The sequence below is a fragment of the Aspergillus candidus genome (genome assembly GCF_002847045.1).
Source record: "Aspergillus candidus strain CBS 102.13 unplaced genomic scaffold BDW47scaffold_17, whole genome shotgun sequence".
NCBI lineage: Eukaryota > Fungi > Ascomycota > Eurotiomycetes > Eurotiales > Aspergillaceae > Aspergillus > Aspergillus candidus.
Window position 1 is genome coordinate 129,304 of NW_020194022.1, and position 21,970 is coordinate 151,273.

The window sequence follows — 21,970 nt, forward strand, 5'->3', positions numbered from 1 at the left end:
AGATCTGGGAGTGTTGGAGAAGAAGCCAGGCTGATCCACCCGCTTATCGATAATATCCGTATGGTGCCTGAGGTGTCTCCACCCCACCTCTTTTGTATAGACAGGTCGACGGTCCGATCAACTACCTGCGAGGTCATGGTCTGCTCTCTCACCAGAAATCATATACGATGTATAAAACTTGGTGGACATCTTTGAGGCGTCATACTACATGGATAATCAAACGGCACAAAAGCCAATAAGATCGATCCTGCAACGAGTAGCAAGCTCATGTTGTCCAACGTGTCTGCATAAGTTGAGGAAGATGACAAGGTAATAAATATCAGAAGAAACACAAAGGTCAGAATGAAAAGAAAAGGAGATGGATTAAAAAAAAAATTCGCCAGGCACCATGCTCTTCATCAGAACCACCCAATCGCTATGACAGTAAATATCCAACTACCTGCAATCGCAACTGCTCACCCCCGCCCTCTTCAAGGCTCTCCCAGAAGCCGTGCGGTGACATCACCCATATAGGCTTCTTCCAACTCATAATCCTCCCCATCCATCCGATCGATCCCATAGAATTTGAACGCACTCACGACACGGTCCACATCGAATCCCATACTGCAGAACCGATCGATCAGGTCCTTGTTATACCCATCGTACCTGTACATATGATGATGAGTCCACGACGAACGGAGAGAATGGGAGAAAGGAGGCAACGTACTTGCTCAAATCTTCCTTCTCTTGATCTTCCCTCAATTTGAGCTCTTGCTGTCGCAGGGTTTCATCCGTGGCGCCCCCACTTCCCTCGCCCGCATATTTCTTAGGAGCCCCTGCGTGAATGACAGCCCACTCCTGGGCGACCCGATGGAACTCTTTCGGTTTGTGAAGGAGCATACTGGCCACTTCGGCATCCTGGGGGTCCTTGGCCTCTGGCGTGCTCAACAATGATTGGAGGGACAGGAGGGCGGATTTGATTGTGAGGACGGGCGACCACGCCGTCGAGAGGGTATCAAGACAGATTGCGCCCTGTGGAACCATCAGAATTTCATTCTACCATATCGGGGAGATATCTTGAGCAACTGACCGTCTGGCTGCTGACATTAGGATGCCACACTTTGGTTTCAAATTTCATGGCTGGGGGTCGGAAAGGGTAGTCCGTGGGGATCCTGACGTCCACATAGTAGGTACCGCCCTCATATGGTGTCCCTGGCGGCCCGGGGAATGAGCCCCGGAGATGCGTAAAGTCATCTTCGCTCACTGCGGGTTCCACCGTAATTCCGGAATGTGTATCAGAGTGGATATCGGCGATTTCCTTCACGATACGCCGGGTGCGATTAGAAGCCATGGGTCTCGCTGGTGGTCTATCGGTAGGATAGGGTCGAAGGTGTCAGATGCGGCCCAGTTGGTTGAAGGAAGACGGTTGGGTTGACGATGATATGACGAAGCTGCAGGTGAAAGGTGTGCAAGGCGGTAGGTACTGCGGTAAATATACCTGGTTAGTCAAGGCCCAACAAGATGACAGTCAACAGCGAGAGGGGAAAGGAGAGAGGGCAAAGAAAAAGTAAACATGGTGATTCAAAGTCGCGAAACCGACGGTCGAGTCATCAACTGGGAGGAGGGGGGGTCGCCTCACCTGGTACTGCCGTGGAATATCGGAGGGTATGGAAGGATGGGGAAGCGGGGAAGCTGGAGGGAAACAAGGAAAGCTTTCTGAGGGAGTAGACTAAAGAGAGCTGGGAAAGGGTCTCCAATATCAAACTGTATCCGAAATAAGGTAGAGGAAGGATGAAGAAGAGAGAGAAGAAGAGAAGAGAAGAAGATAGAAGAAGAAGCCGAGAGTGCCAGGTAATTAAGGTGATCAAGCTCATCAACAGCCTGAGGAAGAGATCCAAGCTGCCTCGACGCCCTAAGGCAGCCAAGGCAGCGACAAGGCTCCAGGCCGCCATTAGGTGACTCAGGTACCTACTGCTTCGATCCGGTTAGCGCCCATTCCAAGGCGCCCAGGCATCACAGTTGAGATGAGGACCACGTGACCATCCTGCGTTGGGCGAGCCTGACTAAACGCCAAGGAGAGACAGCAAGCTCCCCAGCGCGCTCGTCATCATCATCGCCGGCACTTCCTTTGCCATCCTTCCTCCATCTCTATCCCCATTCCATCCCCAAACATCATTTCACACAATTCATTTATGATTGGGGCTGCTACGACCCAGGGTACATTTGATAGGATCTAGCGAGTTGTGACATTTGTCTTTTCACTGAACATACGCCACAGTTCAGGACTATGGTAAGCGTCCAACGGTGCTTGTTGGCTTCAGCGGTCTCCAGCTCCTTTCATCTATCTAATGCAAATTCGACAATAGGGTAACCAGCAGTCCAATATTGGCGGAGGCCCCGGTGGAGATGGAAGAGACGACAAGGACAAGAAGGTAGGTGTCCTGGTTGCATCCCGACGATAGCGTGAGTTCTCCTGCTAAATCGATTCGCCTTCAGAAGGACAAGCCCAGATATGAGCCTCCCCCCCCGCCGACGACTCGCATCGGCCGGAAGAAGCGCAAGCAGGCCGGTCCCAGCACCGCTGCCAAGCTCCCAGACATCTTCCCGACGTCTCGATGCAAATTACGTTACCTCCGAATGCAGCGCGTACATGACCACTTGTTGCTAGAGGAGGAGTACGTCGAAAACATGGAGCGTCTGCGCAAGACTAAGGCTCAAGCGACGCAAGATCCCGTCAGCCGGGGTGAGTTTGACATCACGGATCGGAACGCCGACGAGAGAGGCCGTGTCGACGATATGAGAGGCAGCCCCATGGGAGTGGGTAACCTGGAGGAGTTGATCGATGATGACCATGCGATCGTTTCGAGTGCCACGGGCCCCGAGTATTACGTATCCATCATGTCGTTCGTCGACAAGGATTTGTTGGAGCCGGGCGCCAGTATCCTCCTGCATCACAAGTCGGTCTCGGTGGTCGGTGTGTTGACCGAGGAGTCCGATCCCCTTGTTTCGGTGATGAAATTGGACAAAGCTCCTAGCGAGACTTACGCCGACATTGGTGGTCTCGAGTCGCAAATCCAGGAAGTCAGGGAGTCGGTGGAGCTGCCCTTGCTTCACCCGGAACTGTACGAAGAAATGGGCATCAAACCACCAAAGGGTGTCATCCTCTACGGTGCTCCGGGCACGGGAAAGACTCTCCTCGCCAAAGCAGTGGCCAACCAGACGAGCGCTACCTTCCTCCGGATCGTTGGTAGTGAGCTGATCCAGAAGTACCTTGGTGATGGGCCGCGTCTGGTGCGACAGATCTTCCAGGTGGCTGCCGAGCACTCACCATCAATTGTCTTCATTGACGAAATTGATGCCATCGGTACCAAGCGGTACGAGTCCACTTCAGGCGGTGAGCGCGAAATCCAACGGACCATGCTGGAGCTTCTGAACCAGCTGGATGGTTTCGATGACCGTGGAGATGTGAAGGTGGTCATGGCGACGAACAAGATTGATACCCTCGATCCTGCTTTGATCCGCCCTGGCCGTATTGACCGGAAGATTCTATTCGAGACCCCTGACCGTAAGTTTATCATGTCCTTTCCCTCTTTCTTATATTGGTTGGCGTATCAGTCCGCTAACAGCCCCCAGAAAACACGAAGAAGAAGATCTTCACTTTGCACACCTCGAAGATGTCAATCAGCGATGACGTCGACCTGGATGAGTTCATCAACCAGAAGGATGATCTGTCCGGTGCCGATATCCGCGCAATTTGCACCGAAGCTGGGTTGATGGCGCTGAGAGAGCGCCGCATGCGGGTGCAGATGGACGATTTCCGTTCCGCCAGGGAAAGAATCATGAAGACGAAGCAGGACGGAGGCCCGGTGGAGGGGTTGTACTTGTAAGCGTGTATACGTCGGTGTGACTACCTGAGTTCTACATTGAATCAATTGAGTGCGTTGGTTCGATTGACCAATCGTCGAAATGAACTTAATACTGCTACCATATCTCATCTATCACGATTTGTAGTATACGTAGTAGAGTCTCATATCAGAGCGAACGTTGTTAGTCCAACCAAGCCAGGAAGTCCATGATAGACATGTTATTTAGTTATGTCTAGTATCATAAAGGATGTAGGCACCTGTGTGACTGGTACAACCAAGTCGAACCGAGTGTGGTGTGGCCATAAGCATCATGTAGCCTGGGCGGCCAAATGCTATTTCACCCTACAATGGGACGCAAAATGTGTTGGTACCTCTTACTTTAAGATAGCTTGGCAACGGGGTCAAAAATATTCTGCACCCCACGTTAACGCCACGTAGAGCAGTCTCAGTAATATAATAATAGTACGGCTGTAATCAGCTCGCCGAGGCGATTCCAAAAATGTCCTTTATTTCCTATTCTGAGAAACTTTGTAAAGTGGCCCAAAAATGATCACTTTTCACATCGCCGATTCGGGGACCTGATTCGGCTGATTTGTATGGTGTTTTCACAAAAAGTCCATCTCGAGGTTTCACTAGCGCGGTTTGGTGTCCACGTGATACCATCCATCGATGTCCGGCGAATCATATCGCTAAATATGGATGAGGCTCTGCTGATCATTCCGTCATAACAAACCAGATAACAAACACGCCAAACACGCCAAACGAAGCAACATCTACTCCGTGGTTGATCGATCTCTGTCCAAGGTGTTCGTTATTCTTTAACCACTGCAACACGACTTCAGTTCATAATGGATGGATTCGACGAGGAAGCGTTCAAAAAGTTCTTCCCCACCAGTTTCGGCAAGCAGGAGAAGAAAGTCGATGTCAGCTCCCAGATAGATCGTACGAAGCGGACAGACACGCCACCAGCCAAGTCCGACGGCGAAGCCGAAAAAGCAGGTTTGGTCAGCGCGGAAAACACCGACGTCGGCACTGGAGCTGGACAGGAGCTTCGGAGAGATAATGACAGCTCTAGCGATGACAGCGACGACAATTCGGACGATTCCGACGACGAGGATGAGTTTCCCGTGTCGCACGATTTGACTATCAAGACGCATGAGCGCGCCGTGACCACCCTGACAGCCGACCCCGCTGGGGCGCGCTTGATTACCGGATCGACTGACTGCACCATTAAGCTCCATGATTTTGCCTCAATGACTCCATCCACCGTGCGCGCCTTCAAATCCGTCGACCCCTCAGCCAAGAAGCAGTCCGCCGCGCAGGAGGCGCATGCCGTCCATTACGCCGCATTTAACCCGCTATCGCCCAGCTATGTGCTGGTGGTTTCCGCGACTGCGCAGCCTCGGATCCTGAGTCGCGATGGAGATACAATTACGGAGTTTGTCAAGGGGGATATGTACCTGCGGGACTTGAACAACACGAAAGGGCACATCTCGGAGGCTACGGGCGGAGTATGGTCCCCTACGGATGAGAATCTGTGCGCCACGATAGGGTCCGACAGTACGGTGCGCATCTGGGATGCCAACATGGGCCGGTCGCAGAAGGAGGTTATTATGCATAAATCTAGGGTGGCTGGATCCGCTGGTCGGAGCAAGATGACCGCTGTCGCATGGGGCTCCCCGAAGCAGGGCGGCTCCAATATGCTGGTTGCGACGGCCTTGGACGGGAGTATGATGATGTGGAGTGGGGATGGGCCGTATACACGGCCCAGCGCGGAAGTCCGCGATGCCCATGTCCGAGATACCTGGACAAGTGGGATAGATATCAGCGCGGATGGGAGACTGGTGGTTACCAAGGGCGGCGACGATACCATCAAGCTTTGGGATACGCGGAAGTTCAAACAACCCGTTACTACCGTGGCTCATCCGTCGAGCTCCTTCCGGTACCCGTCGTCCAACATTGTCTTTTCGCCCACCTCGGCGAACATCCTGACGGGCTCAGAGACTGGGCATCTGCACATCTTGAACCCGGCGACGTTGAGGCCCGAGTTGGTGACGCCCGTCACCCCGGGTTCCCCGCTGATCAGCGTCCTGTGGCACGAGAAGCTTAACCAAATCATCACGGGCTCCGGGAACTCCGAGACGCACGTTCTCTACAACCCTAACACATCCACCAAGGGCGCTGCCATGGTTATGTCCAAGGCGCCCAAGCGCCGGCATATTGACGACGACCCGACCCTCACCATGGACCTGACCCAAGGCCTAGCCGGCGATTCCGTGGTTGTTGGATCCAACGGTGTACCTCATTATAGCTCCGCGACCTGGTCGGCGCGGCATCCGACCATCGGCATGACCGCCTCCGGTCGTCCCAAAGACCCTCGACGACCTCACATGCCGCAGCAAACCCCCTTCGCGAAGTCCAAGCCGGATGAAAAACATATTCGCGAGCATGTCCCTCTCAGTTCCATGCGGGACGAAGATCCACGGGAGGCTCTGTTGAAGTATGCGGATAAAGCTGAGAAGGATCCGATCTTTACCAAGGCCTGGAAAGAAACACAGCCCACGACAATTTATCGGGAAATCAGTGATGATGAAGAGGAGGAGGGACCAGATAAGAAGAAGACAAGGCGGTAGCATGAAGCACAGAGTACATCAAAAATGAGTATGATATCTAATTATATTGCGATGATAAGCGCGACTTTGGCTATAAGCATTCTCTGCTGTTATTCCTTATGGCGAGGTATCCATCCATTCTATGTAGAAATATAGTATCTTGGATATAGAAACGAGCCCCTTGACATCATGATAACAAACACATAAGCGGTAGATGCAAGCCACCCCTTCAATTCGAAAAACCCAACATCCCAATTTTAGCTACAATCTGCCCGATGACGTTGAAAGCAAGCGGGGGAGGGAGTCTGACAATTCCAGCTTGTACAATGCGCCATGATGGAGACGGTGGAAAGTTGGATCTCCACGGGCCAATGACGATCGGGGTGCCGTCCGTGCATCTCTCAGTCAAGCCGATAGTTCTTGTCTGGTTTGAACTTCGCCCATTTCGTTCGCTCATCCCCTCTCTCCTACCATGCTGCGCTTGGTCGCGTATTTCTCCTCTTTATCTTAGACTCTACACGTGTGATTTGTCTACCTTTTGGGGGTTGTTGGTCACTTTAAGTGCCCGAGTCTTTTCCATCCTCCTCCCCTCTCTCCCTTTTCGAACGCCGCCTGCTGGGTGACTTCACCCCCGACTTCACCGACTACCTGTCTTTGTCGGTCTTCTATGCGACACTGCTATTCCGGTCATCTGTTTGTTGTAAACGGATACCTTCGTCGGTCACCGACTCCTCGAGAGTAAAACCTTCCTTGTCAGCGAACGAGATAACCGACACAATTCCGACTCAACCGCCAGAGGTCACAGAAATGCGGGTCTTTTTCATCACTCGAACAATCGTATAGGGCGTCAGCCGTGAGACAATATCGGAAGGGTTATTCCCCAAAATTGAGAGGAATCCGAGATCCTTCCTAGACAGCCTGTTCTGTCGATTCGGTCGGGCGATTTACGGAGTCACGGCTCCAAGACGCGTTGGCGGAGTCAGCGGGCCCCTCGGAAGCAAAGCGATCTTTTTGATTTTCCCTGTTCGCTTCTTCCCCAGCTGGACTTTTAATAACAAAAACCGTTCGACTCCCGATTCCGAATGGATTTCAACCGGGAGGTGCCTCTCGCAGCTGGTCTGCTGACAGCGCTTGTCTCTTCCGCCATCCCGACGCCGACTCTCGTGCCGCATCCTTCGTTGGTTGACCCGCTGTACACACCTATGCCTACACCTGGACACGATGGTGATAATAGTGGTGGGGGACACTTGCATAAATGGTCATCGCTCATCGGTATCTGTACGGCCCTGGTGGGAAACGTGCTGATATCGTTGGCGCTCAATATTCAACGCTACGCACACATACGAATTGATCGGGAATGGACACATGAGAAGCTGAAGCATGAGCTGGATTGGAAGCGTTCAAGCCCAGATCAGGAACAGCTCGGTTCCTACGGTGCTACATCGGCGGACGACAATGAGAGAGCTGGGCGAGGCCGGGCGCAGACCAGACAGTTTGGTCGTTACCGGGATATGTCCCCCAGCGAGGATCTCCTGCACGACGACCAACCCCATATTGAGATCGATCAGGGAAGCGAGGATGGGGACGACGATGCGGATTCTCAGCATCGCATGCGTGAATCATTCCTATCGGACAGAACGGCGCGGCCCGGCGAACACGACGTGCAGCGTCAATCATACCTCCGTTCTCCGTATTGGTGGGCGGGTATCATCCTCATGTGCCTGGGTGAGGTGGGAAACTTCATGGCCTACGGTTTCGCACCAGCGTCGATCGTGTCCCCACTGGGGGTTGTTGCCTTGATTTCGAACTGTGTCATCGCGCCCTTTATGCTGAAGGAGCAATTCAGGAAACGCGACTTCTGGGGCGTGATAGTTGCGGTTGCCGGTGCCGTGGTTGTGGTTCTCAGTGCTAAGTCGTCGGAGGAGAAGATTGGACCCCATGATATCTGGGTGATGATTACTCGCTGGGAGTTCGAGCTGTACTTGGGTCTTACGGCAGCGTTGATCGTGGGCCTCATGTGGGCGAGTGGGACGTATGGGCAGCGGACCATCCTTATTGATGTCGGCCTGGTGGCTCTTTTTGGTAGGCTTCGCGAAATTAAGCATGTGCCATGCTTACTGCACGCTTGTTGCTGACTTTGATCTAGGAGGATATACAGCTTTGTCGACAAAGGGCGTCTCATCGCTGCTCTCTTTCACACTGTGGCATGTCATCACGTTTCCCATAACGTATCTCTTGGCGTTCGTCCTTATCTTCAGCGCCTTGATGCAGATTCGCTATATAAACCGTGCTCTTCAACGGTTCGACTCTACTCAAGTCATTCCGACCCAGTTTGTGCTCTTCACACTTTCAGTGATCGTCGGTAGCGCAATTCTGTATCAGGACTTTCGGTCCTTCACTCCAGACCGAGCGGTAAAATTTGTCGGTGGCTGCCTTCTGACATTCCTTGGCGTCTATTTCATTACTAGTGGTCGAGTGCGCAGCGACGACGAGTCATCATATGCGCCGGACGACGAGGAAGAGGCTATCGGGCTGTTAGCCGGCGGAGAGCGATATCGTGACAGGGTTGATCTGTCGCCTCCCGTTCATGTGGCCAGAGTGCTGAAGCCTGGGCAAAAAGCCCCTGAGCTCCATGATGACGATGATTTACGGTCGCCTCCTGGGTCACTACTGAGTCGTGAAGTCGATGAACACCAGCACACTTCCCGAGGCGCTGTGTCTCCCACCCCATCCTCGCCTGTTGGCTCATTGACTGCCGAGTCCCTTACACAACCGTCTCCCGCGCCTTCCTCTCCGATGCATCCGCAGTCGTTCTTCTCGAACCCCTGGGCCGATTCCGCAAGACAGGCCGTTGGAACCCCACGCGCCGAACCCCAAATTCACCGCCCGACCACACCCCCAGCCCAATCCGACCAACAAGCTGCTGAGTCGTCCTTCCTTCTTCGCTTCCCTCCAGCTCCCGGCAGCGAAGCCCGCAGTCCTCAGGCCACCAACCCCGCGCCTCCTCGAGTGACTCAATCCGCACGGGGTAACACTGTCCCGCAGACCCCCCCGGCGCAGAGGCTGCGAGCTTCCTTCTCGTCGCGCTTCTCTCCGGGTACCATCCTCCCAACGATCTCCGCAGGCTTCAGTGCTGTCGTGGCCGAGTCACTGCGTCGAGGGGAGATGAGTCCGGTGAAGGAGCGGAGGAGCCGACACCGAGCGAGTCGCGGGAAACAGCTGAGCACGACCAACCTTGAGTTTGGCCGCGATGGAAATGACGGGACGGGAGCACCGGGACCTCAGACCGATGCGAGCATGGGAGATGCACCTGACCCTCGATTTGCATTGGCTACCGCTCGGCTGCATTCTACGGGCCATCTTGCGACAGAGGCAACGACTGCCGGTCACTCGACCCCCGTGTTGCCCGCCGAGAACGTGCCCGTCAACCCGTCTGAGGACGATTTCGCTTCTGGATCTCGATTCCGAAGCTTCAGTGACTCTTGGAGCGGCGGACTGAACTGGCTCGGCGGTGCATTGCATAGACCAAACGACAGCCCGGAGCCACAAGCGACGACCCAAACCCCAAGTAGTGAGCATGGACATCCGGCGAACGCACCAAACAACGATCAGGAACCTCGCTTAGATCCCGCCAACTCGCGGACATAAGTGCACTGGTTAATTGTCCAGGTACATATGGCTAGTCGCCTTCTTTCTATGGATGATACCTGTGCTCTTCTCTTTCATCTTCGCTCTTTGTCTTTCCCCTCGTCATCCGCAAGCGCTTTTCATCTTTTGAGTATATAGTGTTTAACCTGTAGAAACATCGCGCATTGGCGTTGGGAGGTTGATTGATTGCGGTTGTTCATAGCGCAGTTGCAATAGCATTCTTTGCATGATTGAAATCTGGTAGTGGTTATATTTCAATATGGAATTGAGAAGGATTCATTCGTAGCATGACGAGTACCCCGTATAAGAGTAGGGGGAGCGGAGGCGAGAGGTGGAAAGCTCCTCGTCTGTAATCTCCAACTTGCCCCATCCTTCTTACTCCACTCTCCAATAATTCTCGTTCATGCCCTTCTCACCCTTGCCAATCCTTTTACATAACATACCTTGGAGCCAAGACCGAATACCACCACCTGAACCTATCCATTAATCTCCAAGTCGAGCCATATCGGTTCCTACAACCTAGCCATCACAGTCACTGATAGGTGGGAAGAAAAAGACGGGCTATCTCCCCCCGCATTCACTTTAGTTCAACCTCGCAAAGATAGCGCAAGAACTAAGCCAGGGTATGCTGTCCTTCCTCATTTCCAACCCATCAATTTACCCGAACGGCCGCTGATTGGGGGGAATATAGGTTCAATTTCCAGATATCTCCAAGTTTGCCTTCGCTGCAGTAGTAACTAGTCTTTGTCGCGCGATGTCGTTCGCTCCACTTTCGAAGGCGATGATTGCCGATTGAGTTGTATAATTCGCTGGGGGGGGGGGGGGGGGGGGCGCATTGCGTGACGAGGGCGGAGTCGGGGGGTGGGGGGTCGACGCGCAGCTTGGATGCGACCGGGGCGTCGCGATCGGGGGGGTTCATACCCTGGTCTTGGATTATGAATCGGAGTTGCCCCCGGTTTAGGACCTCTTATTAAACGGGGACTGGGTTGGCGTCTTTATCCACCCTCTAGCCAGGCAAGGCGATATTGGTTTCTTTGCATGCATGCACCTGTCTGGTGTCTATTAACGGGATCTGGGCATGTGGTAGACTAGAAATAAATAGCTGGGCGTGCCGGGTGTGGTTTTTCTCTGTTTCTTACGTTTCTGCGTGATTGGAGTTGTCTGCGAAAAGGTTCTGCTTCTTGTTTACCGTGAAGATGGTGAACGGTTTGCTTTCGAAGAGTCTGCTAGCCTTGGGACTTTATTCTAGCTTGGTTGCTGGAAAAGATGCGACTCCTCCTTACAAAGATGCTGGGGTTCCTGTGGAGGACCGAGTGAGTGATCTATTGGGCCGGATGACCATTGAGGATAAGATGGCACAATTGATTCAAGGTGCGTTGTTTTCATAGAAGCAGCACAGATTGCGTGAGAAAGAAAAGAAAACTCACTGACAGTCTCTCATCTGATCCTCTGCAGGCGATATCACCAATTGGATGAATGACACCACTGGCGACTTTAACTACACGGGGTTGGTCGAAAACATGGAGTTGAAAGCCGGGATGTTTTATGGTATGACCCTCGAACTAAAGGCATTGCTGGAGTATTTAAGCTTCTAACGAAGCTTGTAGTTGGGTATCCTGTTCCCTGGGATTGGATCGCAACGAACGTGAAGAGGGCTCAAGACTACCTTATCCACAATACCACTCTCGGGATTCCGGCCCTTGTGCAGACAGAAGGTATGCATTCTTATATTGAACTCTTCAATTGCGCTCATATACTTACTCTGTATCCTACAACGCAGGTATCCATGGTTTCTTGATCGGAAATGCAACGATCTACAACTCGCCAATTGCGTATGGTTGTTCGTTCAATAAGGATGTCAGTATACCATTGGGTCAAAATTCTTTTCAACCTAGATCTAACCATGTCTAGTTGGTCTATAAAATGGCCAAGTTTATCGGGCAAGAGGCCAGCGCTCTCGGTGTGAACCAGATCTTTGCCCCGGTGGTTGATCTGGCTCGTGAACTTCGATTTGGCCGAGTCAGTACACCGTGTGGTATGATCACTTACAATTTATAGCTGATGCATAACAGGTTGAAGAAACGTTCTCGGAAGACCCGTACCTTTCGGGCGAAATTGGATACAGCTATACCAAGGGCCTGCAGAGCACAAATGTCTCCGCCATGGTTAAGCATTTTATCGGATTCAGCCAGCCTGAGCAGGGACTGAATACCGGACCTGTTCAGGGAGGCGAGAGGCATTTGCGCACAACGTTGGTAACGTCTATTCAGGTTTGAGAACGCATGCTGACTGTTTTCTGCAGCTGGTTTCAGTCTTTCAAGCGGTCGATCATCGATGCTGGAGCATGGAGCATTATGAGCGCGTATAACTCGTCAGTATTAGACGGTCGTCAAATGTTATCGACTCGCCATGCTAATATGTACCCTAACAGATACGACGGCATCCCCGCAATTTCCGACTACCACACTCTCACGGAAATCCTGCGCGAAGAATGGGGTTACAAGTACTTCGTCATCAGCGATGCTGGCGCCACCGACAGACTGTGCAATGCGTTCAACCTCTGCCGGAGCTCGCCAATCGACATGGAGTCCGTCACGCTCCAGGCGCTTCCGGCAGGCAACGACGTCGAGATGGGCGGTGGTTCATTGTGCGTGATCTGTACCGAGTGTATGCAAGTGATGTGGCGACTGACAACCCAACAGTAACTTCCAGAAAATCGCCGAGCTGGTGAAATCAGGCAAGCTCGATATTGAGGTTGTTGACACTGCTGTATCGAGAGTGCTGCGAGCCAAGTTCGAAATGGGCCTCTTCGAGAACCCCTACCCTGCTGCTCCACCGGAGGAGTGGAAGAAGCTCATCCACAGCAAGGAAGCCGTGCAAGTGGCCAGAGATCTCGACAAAGAGTCCATCGTACTGCTGGAGAACCACGACGATGTGCTCCCGCTCAAGAAAAGCGGCGATATCGCCGTCATCGGGCCCATGGCCCACGGCTTCATGAACGTACGTGAGCTTTGAACGGAGAATACCGTACATCCAGTCAATTTTTGAGACACTCACTAACGAAAACAGTACGGTGATTATGTCGTGTACAAGAGCCAGTATCGTGGCGTCACTCCCCTAGACGGCATCAAGGCCGCCGTTGGCGACAAAGCGCGCGTCCACTACGCACAAGGATGCGAGCGATGGAGCAACGACGAGTCGGGGTTCACCGACGCCGTCGAAGCGGCGAAGAAATCCGACGTCGCGGTCGTCGTCGTCGGAACCTGGTCGCGAGACCAGCAAGAGCTATGGCAGGGTCTCAACGCAACGTACCTCTTCCCTCCCTCTTTACTCTCTGAAGATCGACATCACGAAGAAACTAACACCGAATAGGACCGGAGAGCACGTCGACGTCAACGACCTCTCCCTCGTCGGCGCCCAAGCACCCCTCATCAAAGCCATCGTCGACACCGGCGTCCCGACCATCGTCGTCCTCTCCAGCGGCAAACCGGTCACTGAACCCTGGCTCTCAAACGCCACCTCCGCGCTCCTCCAACAATTCTACCCCTCCGAAGAAGGCGGCCACGCCCTCGCGGACGTCCTCTTCGGCGACTACAACCCCTCCGGCAAACTCTCCGTCAGCTTCCCCCACTCCGTCGGCGACCTGCCCATCTACTACGACTACCTGAACTCGGGCCGCTCCATCGGGGACTCGGGATCCCAGTCTGACGACGGGGACCTCGTCTTCGGACACCAGTATGTCCTGGGTAGTCCGCTCCCTTGGTACCCCTTCGGCTACGGAAAGAGTTACTCGACTTTCGAGTACGGGCGTGTCAAGCTGGATAAGAGCTCTGTCAAAGACGCCGAGGCGGAGACGGTCACCGTGCAGGTGGACGTCACGAATCGCCACCCCACCCGTGACGGGGCGGAGGTTGTGCAGGTGTATGTGAAGGACGAGTATGCGAGTGTCGTTGTGCCGAATCGGGAACTGAAGGGCTTTGAGAAGGTTGTTATCCCTGCGGGGGAAACGAAGACTGTGCGAATCCCGCTGCGGGTGAAGGATCTGGGCCTGTGGAATTCGGCGATGAAGTATGTTGTTGAGCCGGGGGCGTTCCAGGTGCTTGTTGGGAGTAGCTCGAGTGATATTCGGGGGAATGCTACTTTTACTGTGGAGTAGGTTGGTTGGTTTGTTGGTTGGTTAGAGGGAGAGGTGGGGGGAGCTATTTTATCTCGATGTATTTTATCATAAGGGGCTAGTTTTTGGATAAAGAATATGAGAGTAGGGAAGTATGAATTGAGTTGTATTGCTATCTTTGTATTATTGGAAGATTGACAACGCGCTATTGTGTAGGGCTTGTCAGTAGGATGTTACTTCAATTGAAAGAAAAGTGAAACCCGAATGTATCGTTATCATTATCGTCATTAGCGTCATGCGTAAGGATTCAGTAGTAGGACTAGAGAGAAAGACGATGATTGGACTATCTCAACTATCAGACGCATCCGTCCTCGGCTCAGCATCGTTTGTCGAAGTAGTGTCGTTCTCCGTGTCGCCGCCATCAACCTCAGCTCGCGTTGACGTCTGGCGGGGCGGGATATGTCCAGTCGCAGCAGGACGGGGACTGTTGGGTGGAGGGATGGCTGGACTTTTCCGAGATGCATGGTCCACGGCGGAGCGGCCCTCAGCGCGGCGCGTTTTGGCGCCCTCTTTGAGCTTCTCCCATCGTTCGCGGTAGCGGCCGACGATGTCGCGCAGCTTGTCGTTCTCGCGGCCGGCTTTGTCGAGATCGCGCTCGCTGCGGCGGATCAGGTCTTCGAGTTCCTTGATGCGGATGTCTTGGTCGCCTGGCGATGGTTCCTGGGGCGGGGTGATGGCCGAGGCTGTCACTGTTGAGGGGGACTGCGGGCGGTGGCTCTCGAGGGACGGATGGCTCTGGTGGTGCATGGCTCGGAGGGACTGTTGCAGGGCCATTGATGACGACTGCGCGTTGACTTCCCACATGTGGAGACGCGTGGACAGCGTGTCGGATAGGTGGCGTAGGGCCTGGTTCTCCATCTGCAGTTCTTCCATGGTTTTTGGGTTCTGCAGGCTGGTGAACTTATCGCTGCCGGCGGCGCGTCCCTTCTTGGCTCTTCCGCCTGTTAGACTGTGACGGAGTTCTGGCGAGGGGGGCGTCTCGCGTGCATCGACAAAGTCGTCGTCGCCGTCGTCAAGACTGCTCCGTCGTGCTGCCCCTTCGCCCCGGCCTAGGATGCCGGCGTATGAGACAGTACCGCCCGTGGTCGGCACGACGTAGAAGGATTCGGCGGCGCTCGTGGTCGTGATGGGCCCCGTGCCACCATTGGGGTCCCGGAGGGACCGCAGGGCCGCACGCGAGAAGATCTTACTGATGTCCGGGTCGGCGGATCGCCTCGAGCGGTCGGAGGTCGCGGGGTGGCGGTCCAGTTTCGGCTCCGCGGTGGACTTTTGGTAGGACGGGGTGGAGTCTGCGCCGAGTGGGAGGCCGGCAAAGGCTAGGGGAGCCGAGATCTTGGAGATGAGGCCTTCAAAGGTGGAGTAGAACCGCTGGAAGGGTTCCTCACCGGGAGGTTCGCGATGCGTGGCATGGGGCGATTCCGCCATGTCGGCGGGGACGAACTGTTTGGAGGTGACATCGGTGGGGCTGGCTCCCAGGGACGGAGGAGGGAGGGGGTCCCTGGAGTTGAGGTTGCGGTTGCGCTCTTTGGTCGCCGTAGCTTGGGTGCCTCGGAGTCTGGACTGGCCGGTTGGGATCTTCGACGGACCCTCGGCCATTTTGGCCCCCGCCTGCTGGGCCGACAGCGTGGGGGAGACGGGAGATGCCCGGCGCGGGTGGGCAGGGATGCCCCGCGCCGAGGCTAGATTGCTCGCGATGGACGAAGTTTCCCGCGTGGGCAGTCGCACCTGGGTAGGCAGCTTGGGAGGGACATGCAGCGCCTCTTTCGCGGCGGCGGATTCGACTGGGGTCAGTGGAGAATTTTCCCCCGCGGGATCGGGGGCCGATGGAGGGTGCTCATGTTGGAAACGCAGGATCTGAGCGAGTTTCTTATGATGATCTTCCAGAAGGTGAAGCGTCCGTAAAGCCTTATGGAGGGGAAAATTATGTCAGTATTCACTCACGCTGTTTCTTAGTTTATACTTGGTTGGGATGGGATTGGATCGCTATGAAGGGATCATGTCATACTTCGCGATCGGCACTCTGTTGGGCGGCGGTTGCAAACTCGCCAGCTGCCAAATCATGTTCTTCACTGGCTGCTACAGGATTAGACTTGCGAGTCTCCAGAACTGCATTTCGCGCATGGGTATGAGCCTTGTCCAGGAGGAAGTTCTCGCGTCAGGGTATCCTGTTGACTTTGTTTTGAGGGGATGGAGGAACATACCAAGGTGAGTGGAGCGGACTCCATGATGGATCGGCTGGATAGAAGTCGACAGGAGAGATCGAAGCAGTAGAAATCATGAAGAAGCTGCAGGGAAAAGAAGAGAGGAGGAAAAAGAAGAAGAGAGGAGGAAAAAGAAGAAGAGAGGAGGAAAAAGAAGAAGAGAGGAGGAAAAAGAAGAAGAGAGAGAAAGATGAAGTTGCATTGAGAGACGATGGAGAGTGACGCAACGGGGAGTTTCTTGGTATGATCTGGTATTGACATGTACGGTATGGTATGGATACAGGAGCTCCCCTAACTCCCTAACTCCCTAACTCGTCTCCCCTAACTCACCCCTAATCCGGGCATCTGGTGGGGAAAGGGTAAAGTGGAGTTGACTGTCCCTCCGATCCATTGGGTTGTATCAACATGGGTCGAAACAGAAAGAAGAAAAAGGATGAGATAGATTCTATTATTGATCTTTCATACTGATCATCCTATATTATATGTCTATATATTTATAGTGGTGTAGATTTATATAAATATCTTCGAGATCGATCTATAAATAGGGATCTAGATCAAGACTCCAGGAGAAGCTGTCAGGAACCGATCTGACCACGATACCATACCGTACCATACATACCGCCCCCTCTCCATCTTCCTCACCTCATCTTCTTCTCTCCTCCACTTCTTCTTCTTCTCATTCTCTCCATCTTCCTCTCCCCTTTTCTCTTCAACCCTGAATTGAATCCCTTCATCATCTTCCTCTCGAACATTCAAGTTCCTTTTTCCCCTCCACTCTCCTTCAATCCCTTTACCCTGGTTCGTTACCAGAGCTGCTCCCCAAGGTGGTGCTGCTGGTCCTGCAACTCCCTGCAGCTCATTAACTTCCTCAAAAAAGACCTCCCCCCCCTCACTACTTCTTTTCTATTCCTCCTCTTTTTGACTCTTATTCGAACTTCTATTCCCTAGTTTATTGTTGAGGACGAGGCTGGTTTACTCGGACATGTGCAATTAAACTTTCACCTCGTTTAGAACGGCCGGACATTTTGTTGACAGCCTGTTTCTTGGACTCACTCCGCCCTGACCTTCTACCTATATTCTCCGTCCCCCCTTTCCCCCTTCTCCCCCACCTCACCCCCCCTCAGTTCATCATGGATCAATCATCATTCCCCGAACCCCCGCCAGTTCCCGAATCCGATCAAGGGTTCACGAGACCCCTGCGCTCCTCCACCACCGCGGACCTGGAGACGACCGCAAGCCACAGCACCCGACGCTCCTCCATCGAATCCGTTTCCGAAAGACCCAAATCACAACCCGGCGAGCACTCGGATTCCGCAAAGGCTGGTTCCAGCGGATTCTCGAAACTACTCGCCTCGCGCCGGAAGCGCAAGCAGGAGAAGGAGAGTCGAAAGCAGGCCGAGTTAGCCACCCAACACGAACGGGACGATGAGGGAGACCCCGACGACCGTCGCCCCATCGAGTCGCGCAGTGGCCTTTCCACCGCCTCGTCGACCAACGACACCGAAAGTTACCCGGAGAGAGAAGCGACCAACGTCATATTGACGGATGATTCCGAACCGGATCGGTGAGTCGGTGGCTCAGGAGACCCGCGAGAGACAGCCGCCGGGAGGAGCGGGGAGGAAACGGTTGCTAATCTGGCTTTCATGTACAAGGACCCCGCCGTTGACGACCCGAAACTCACACACGGGCTTCTACACCACCTCCTCCCCCCTTTTAGCCTCGGGCGCGTCTGCCGAGAGCGATGGGGCCCAAGCGGACGTCGAATCCGCTGTCAGTGGTCCGAGCGGCGGTGCCGCCTCCGAATCCACGGTCGACCACGACACTTCGCGCCCTTCCTCCCGACACGCCTCCACGCTGAGCGTTCCGCCGGACAGCGCGAAGAAAAGGGCGGTGTCGCCGGGTCGCCGGTTCAAGAATCCCTTCGGCGGCGATAAGGAGAAGAAAAGTTCCACCCGGGATCGCGCGTCGTCGACCGCCTCCGTCGACAGCAAGAGAAGCCGGAAAGGCAGTCTGTCCTCCCGGAAGGCACCCGTGGTGGTCGCCGAAGAGCCCCCGCCGCTCCCGCCCATCCGGACCGAACTCCTGGAGGAGAAGCCTGTCCCGCCGGTGGACGATGCCGCCCCGCGGACCCCCCCGCGGACCGCTCTCCCCGCCCCCCAGACCACCGTCACTCCTCCGAGTCCCCTCCCCGGGCAACACAACCTCTTCTCGTCGCCCGACATGGTCACCTCCCCCGAATCGTTGGATTCGAAGAAGTCCATTCTTCCCTCCGGGGTGGTGGTCAGTCCGTCCGGGAATATGATCTCCCACCGCCGGGTGCGCTCGGCGTCGGCCGCCGGTCACAAGCCCAGTCGCCTGTCGAACTCGATCTCGGCCATCGGTCCGCCCCTGGAGGAGACCAAGGCGAATCCTGTGGCGCAGCAGAGCGGCTTCTTTTCCTCGGTGTTTTCGGTCGCCCAGAATGCGGCGTCCACGCTCAGTAGCTCACTCAATGCGCAGCAAAAACCCCGCAGCCCCGCGCAACCCATGGCGGCCGAATCGGACGTCACGGTGTCGGACGGCGCCGACGGCTCGAGTCCGGCTCCCGAGGAGCAGAAGAAGCCGCTCGCGGTCGACACGCTGGGATCGGGCGATCTCAATTTCGACCACTTGGATATCGCTATCCCTCCGGGGGGGTCGGTCTCGACCCCCGATGGTGTGGTCATCACGAAGCCGCAGGCCCCGTCGGAAAAGCGCCGGACCCCGGCGGTCTATCGGCAAGATGAGGAGGCCGCGAAGGCCGAGGGGCGCCGCGCCGCGCGTGCCGTCACCATGGCCTACGAGAAACCCGCCGACATCTCCGTGCGTCCGCCGTCGGACGAGAGTGTCGAGCAACGGTCGACCGCCTCGCCGCCCCACGATCCCTCCGGGGATTCCACGCCCCCGAACAGCAGCCTCCTCGACGGCGAGACCGAGGCCGCCCAGCGGGATCGGAGCAGCAGCGTGCAGAGCCGGCTGGTCCCGCGCCGACACCGCGGCTCGTCGGCCGCCACCGCCTCGACCATCGGTGCTGCGGCCGCGGGGGCGACCCTGGCTCTGGGGATCCCTGGCGGGAACTCCAGCGTGCCCCGCCTGACCGGATTCGCCGTCGCCAGCAAGAAGCGGAACCGGGATTTCCACCAGCTGTTCCGCAGCGTCCCTGAGGACGATTACCTGATCGAAGACTACAGCTGCGCGTTGCAGCGCGAGATCATTCTGGCGGGCCGGATCTACATCTCCGAGGGGCACATCTGCTTCTCGAGTAACATTCTGGGCTGGGTGACCACTCTGGTCATCAGCTTTGACGAGGTGGTCGCCATCGAGAAGGAATCCACCGCCATGGTGTTCCCCAACGCCATCGCCATCCAGACACTGCACGCCCGCCACACATTCCGCAGTCTGCTCAGCCGCGAGTCGACCTACGACCTGATGGTCAACATCTGGAAGATCAACCATCCGACCGTCAAGAGCTCCGTCAACGGGACCCGCGTCGCGCATGGGACGGGCGACAAGACCGAGAAGGCCGGCGAGAGCGACGACAGCGACGCCGAGGATGAGATCTACGACGAGGACGAAGAAGGCGACAACGCCGACAGCTTCTTCGAGCCCGGGGACGACAGCGTGGCCGGCAGTGAGCGGTCCGCGCCCACGAAAAGCCTCAGCCGACAGGCCTCATCGGGGGCCCTGCAAACGGCCAACGGCGCCGGGGCGACCGCGTCCGGGAACGCCAATGGTGCCTCCAAGGGCACGGCCGGCGACGGCGATACCGACTTCCCGGGCCCCCCCACTCACGGCCCCACCGAGTATACCGACCCCGCTGGCCAGTACGAGAAAGTCGTCAAGGATGAGATCATTCCGGCGCCGCTCGGGAAAGTTTATTCCTACGTCTTTGGCCCCGCGTCGGGTTCCTTTGTGCCCAAATTTCTCGTGGAGAACCAGAAGTCGGGCGAGTTGCAGTTTGAGAGCGAAAAGAAGGGTCTCACCAACGACAGCCGGACGCGGAAGTACTCTTATATCAAGCCACTGGGCGGAGCCCCGATCGGTCCCAAGCAAACCAAGTGCATCAGCACCGAGTATCTCGACTTCTTAGACCTAGAGAAGGCGGTCCTGGTCACGCTCACGACCCAAACCCCCGATGTGCCCAGTGGGAACGTCTTCTCCACGAAGACCAAGTACCTGTTCACCTGGGCCGCGGGGAATCAGACGCGATTCTTGATGAGCTGCACCATTGAATGGACGGGGAAGAGCTGGCTCAAGGGTAGGCTCCTCACTGACACGAACCTGTGTAGGAAAGTTCACCGCTAACCAGACCGCAGGTCCTATCGAGAAAGGTGCCATGGATGGCCAGACCACTTTCGGTACCGATCTTGTGAACGCGCTCAAAGCTGCCGTGGCTCCTCGCGCTCGCGCCACTGGCAAGGGCAAGGGCCGGCGGAAGAAGACCGACATCGCCCGGGAAGAAGCGGCCGCGGCCGTCGCGGCGGCAAAGGCCGCCAGCGAAGCCACTGCCCGCGAGAACGAATCTTGGGGCTTCTTGGAGCCGCTCCATGGTCTGCTGGGACCCGTGGGCGACATTATCAAGCCCCTGTGCACCGGCAACGTCGCCATTGTGGTTATCGGTCTCTTACTTTTGATGCTCTTCTTCCGCAGTCCATCGAAGCCGCCCTCTATTCTGTCGCACGACATTGGATGCCCTGGGTATTCGCTCCCGCAACGCCTCGCTGCCTACGAGGAGATGTGGCGGAGGGAGGAGAGTGAACTCTGGAGCTGGCTCGAAGACCGCGTGGGCATGGATGGCATGGCCTTCCCCAACGTCCACAAGCCATTCGAGATGCATAGCCGCCGGGGGTCTCGCAGGACTCCTGGTGAGCGTGAAGTCCACGAGAGACTAGGCGAAGACAAGATGTCTGATCGTGAGATGGACCATGCGATTCGGACCACCCGCGAGCGACTCGACACCTTGGAGAGGATCTTGACCAAACGCCGGTCTCCTTCGGAGGCAGAAGCCTCCCATCTCGAGCTGTAGTGCTCTACATCCCGTCTTCCTCCTGACCCTTGCACTTCAAACCCTTGTTTCTTTCCTTCCCATACACCGAGACCACAGTTATCAGACCACTTGTCCCCTGATCGCCAGATCTACGCCACTCATTCATCTCCTTCTGTCCTATACTTCATCAAGTTTTGATTTCGAACCTCTGTTGTTTACCATCTTCACATCCCACCTTCGATCACGCGTCGAACCAGTCCAGTCTTTCTGCAGCCGTCTTGTGTTGCCCTTTGAGCGATCTTCTTTTCTTCTTTGTCTGTATTTGGTCGATGTACCTGTCTATCGTTTTATTTGTTCTATCTATCTTCTTGTCTTTATAAACTTTTGGTGCTCTTATGCATACTTGAAACCTGCGCGATCTTGACTCTTTGGGAGAGGCTTTGTACATGAGCGCTATCTGTATGTTCATAGATACTTCAGACATA

The 21,970-nt window shown here is 55.2% G+C and overlaps 6 protein-coding genes across 6 annotated transcripts; 4 read left to right on the forward strand and 2 right to left on the reverse strand.

The window, feature by feature from the left end:
- Nucleotides 1-232: 232 nt before the first annotated feature.
- On the reverse strand, nucleotides 233-1,879 carry BDW47DRAFT_104328 (E2 ubiquitin-conjugating protein UBC1). The gene is made up of 4 exons (XM_024812298.1): nucleotides 1,619-1,879; nucleotides 1,070-1,462; nucleotides 707-1,011; nucleotides 233-645 (listed from the first exon to the last, which is right to left on the reverse strand). Exons 2-4 carry the CDS (start codon nucleotides 1,328-1,330, stop codon nucleotides 471-473), a joined length of 741 nt encoding a protein of 246 aa, XP_024672816.1. The 5' UTR covers nucleotides 1,331-1,462; nucleotides 1,619-1,879; the 3' UTR covers nucleotides 233-470.
- Nucleotides 1,880-2,616: 737 nt separating this feature from the next.
- On the forward strand, nucleotides 2,617-6,549 carry BDW47DRAFT_131155 (26S protease regulatory subunit 4; the record flags this gene model as incomplete). The annotated part of the gene is made up of 4 exons (XM_024817254.1): nucleotides 2,617-3,548; nucleotides 3,665-3,862; nucleotides 3,991-3,995; nucleotides 4,650-6,549. 4 exons carry the CDS (start codon nucleotides 2,617-2,619, stop codon nucleotides 6,476-6,478), a joined length of 2,964 nt encoding a protein of 987 aa, XP_024672817.1. The 3' UTR covers nucleotides 6,479-6,549.
- A 790-nt stretch (nucleotides 6,550-7,339) lies between these two features.
- Nucleotides 7,340-10,165, forward strand: BDW47DRAFT_20127 (DUF803 domain membrane protein). The gene is made up of 2 exons (XM_024818434.1): nucleotides 7,340-8,539; nucleotides 8,604-10,165. The coding sequence occupies exons 1-2, from the start codon at nucleotides 7,540-7,542 to the stop codon at nucleotides 10,103-10,105; spliced, it is 2,502 nt and encodes an 833-aa protein (XP_024672818.1). The 5' UTR covers nucleotides 7,340-7,539; the 3' UTR covers nucleotides 10,106-10,165.
- Nucleotides 10,166-11,050: 885 nt separating this feature from the next.
- Nucleotides 11,051-14,261, forward strand: BDW47DRAFT_131157 (putative beta-glucosidase; the record flags this gene model as incomplete). Its single annotated transcript, XM_024817255.1, has 11 exons — nucleotides 11,051-11,476; nucleotides 11,561-11,653; nucleotides 11,713-11,820; nucleotides 11,886-11,962; nucleotides 12,017-12,124; nucleotides 12,178-12,356; nucleotides 12,408-12,476; nucleotides 12,537-12,752; nucleotides 12,808-13,105; nucleotides 13,175-13,413; nucleotides 13,478-14,261. The coding sequence occupies exons 1-11, from the start codon at nucleotides 11,302-11,304 to the stop codon at nucleotides 14,259-14,261; spliced, it is 2,346 nt and encodes a 781-aa protein (XP_024672819.1). The 5' UTR covers nucleotides 11,051-11,301.
- A 306-nt stretch (nucleotides 14,262-14,567) lies between these two features.
- On the reverse strand, nucleotides 14,568-16,504 carry BDW47DRAFT_117006 (uncharacterized protein; the record flags this gene model as incomplete). The annotated part of the gene is made up of 3 exons (XM_024815019.1): nucleotides 14,568-16,184; nucleotides 16,285-16,410; nucleotides 16,481-16,504. 3 exons carry the CDS (start codon nucleotides 16,502-16,504, stop codon nucleotides 14,568-14,570), a joined length of 1,767 nt encoding a protein of 588 aa, XP_024672820.1.
- Nucleotides 16,505-17,610: 1,106 nt separating this feature from the next.
- On the forward strand, nucleotides 17,611-21,524 carry BDW47DRAFT_117007 (uncharacterized protein; the record flags this gene model as incomplete). The annotated part of the gene is made up of 3 exons (XM_024815020.1): nucleotides 17,611-18,044; nucleotides 18,133-20,756; nucleotides 20,815-21,524. 3 exons carry the CDS (start codon nucleotides 17,611-17,613, stop codon nucleotides 21,522-21,524), a joined length of 3,768 nt encoding a protein of 1,255 aa, XP_024672821.1.
- Between the last annotated feature and the right edge of the window lie 446 nt (nucleotides 21,525-21,970).

Excerpts from the sequence above, each read along its gene's own strand:
- BDW47DRAFT_104328 (XM_024812298.1), bottom strand. The coding sequence starts at position 1,330 with ATGGCTTCTAATCGCACCCGGCGTATCGTGAAGGAAATCGCCGATATC. Across the intron at positions 1,012-1,069 it reads CTAATGTCAGCAGCCAGACG|GGCGCAATCTGTCTTGATAC; the intron begins GTCAGTTGCTCA and ends ATGGTTCCACAG. Across the intron at positions 646-706 it reads GAGAAGGAAGATTTGAGCAA|GTACGATGGGTATAACAAGG; the intron begins GTACGTTGCCTC and ends TCATATGTACAG.
- BDW47DRAFT_20127 (XM_024818434.1), top strand. The coding sequence starts at position 7,540 with ATGGATTTCAACCGGGAGGTGCCTCTCGCAGCTGGTCTGCTGACAGCG. Across the intron at positions 8,540-8,603 it reads CGGCCTGGTGGCTCTTTTTG|GAGGATATACAGCTTTGTCG; the intron begins GTAGGCTTCGCG and ends ACTTTGATCTAG.